This window comes from Sinocyclocheilus rhinocerous, unplaced genomic scaffold (assembly GCF_001515625.1).
Source record: "Sinocyclocheilus rhinocerous isolate Xijiao unplaced genomic scaffold, SAMN03320098_v1.1 scaffold1907, whole genome shotgun sequence".
Taxonomy (NCBI): Eukaryota; Metazoa; Chordata; class Actinopteri; order Cypriniformes; family Cyprinidae; genus Sinocyclocheilus; species Sinocyclocheilus rhinocerous.
In genome coordinates this window covers 524,821-525,388 of record NW_015628766.1, presented here as the reverse complement: position 1 = coordinate 525,388, position 568 = coordinate 524,821, and the positions used below count along the sequence as shown (strand labels likewise).

Below are 568 nucleotides of genomic sequence, written 5' to 3'. Positions count from 1 at the left end.
GTGCATTCCAATTATTCTCGATCAAACTGCAGTTGGGTTATTTTGATTAAGTTAAAAATAACACAAAAAAACACAATAAAAACATGATAACATAATAAAAAACATGATTTTTGTAAATTAAAAAAACCCGGAGTTATCTGTTTTTGCAAATAAAATCTTCATATATATATATATATATATATATAAATAAAATACATTACTATTACGTAAATATTTATTACATAAAAATTATTGCAATAAAAAAAGTTTTCAATTGTAATATATTTTAAAATGCAAATCTGAACTTTCATCAGTCTTAACTGTTTGACACCACACTTTTGAAACGTTGCATAGACACTACGTCCTGGCACAGTTTGGCTGTGGAGTAAGAATAGTGTACTTGTAGGTACTGATTTCCTTTTGTTTTCACATACCTTTCTCTTTCTGGTGAGTGGAAGTTTGACTCTGGTCTCAAACAAGTCGTGCTGGCACTTCTTATTCTGTCTAATGAAGGCTGAAGATCACTGGAAGGAAGGACAGAAGGACAGAAGGAAGGAAGGAAGGAAGGAAGAAAGAAAGAAAGAAAGAA

The 568-nt window shown here is 30.5% G+C and overlaps 1 protein-coding gene across 2 annotated transcripts in view; it reads right to left on the bottom strand.

Annotated features, from left to right (window-relative positions):
* Positions 1 to 568, bottom strand: part of rims1b (regulating synaptic membrane exocytosis 1b) — a 109,386-nt gene that overhangs the window by 33,207 nt on the left and 75,611 nt on the right. For both annotated transcript variants that reach the window (XM_016550228.1, XM_016550229.1), the window contains one exon: positions 414 to 503. In XM_016550228.1, the coding sequence (XP_016405714.1) occupies positions 414 to 503 (90 nt within the window). The remainder of the gene's footprint in view (positions 1 to 413; positions 504 to 568) is intronic.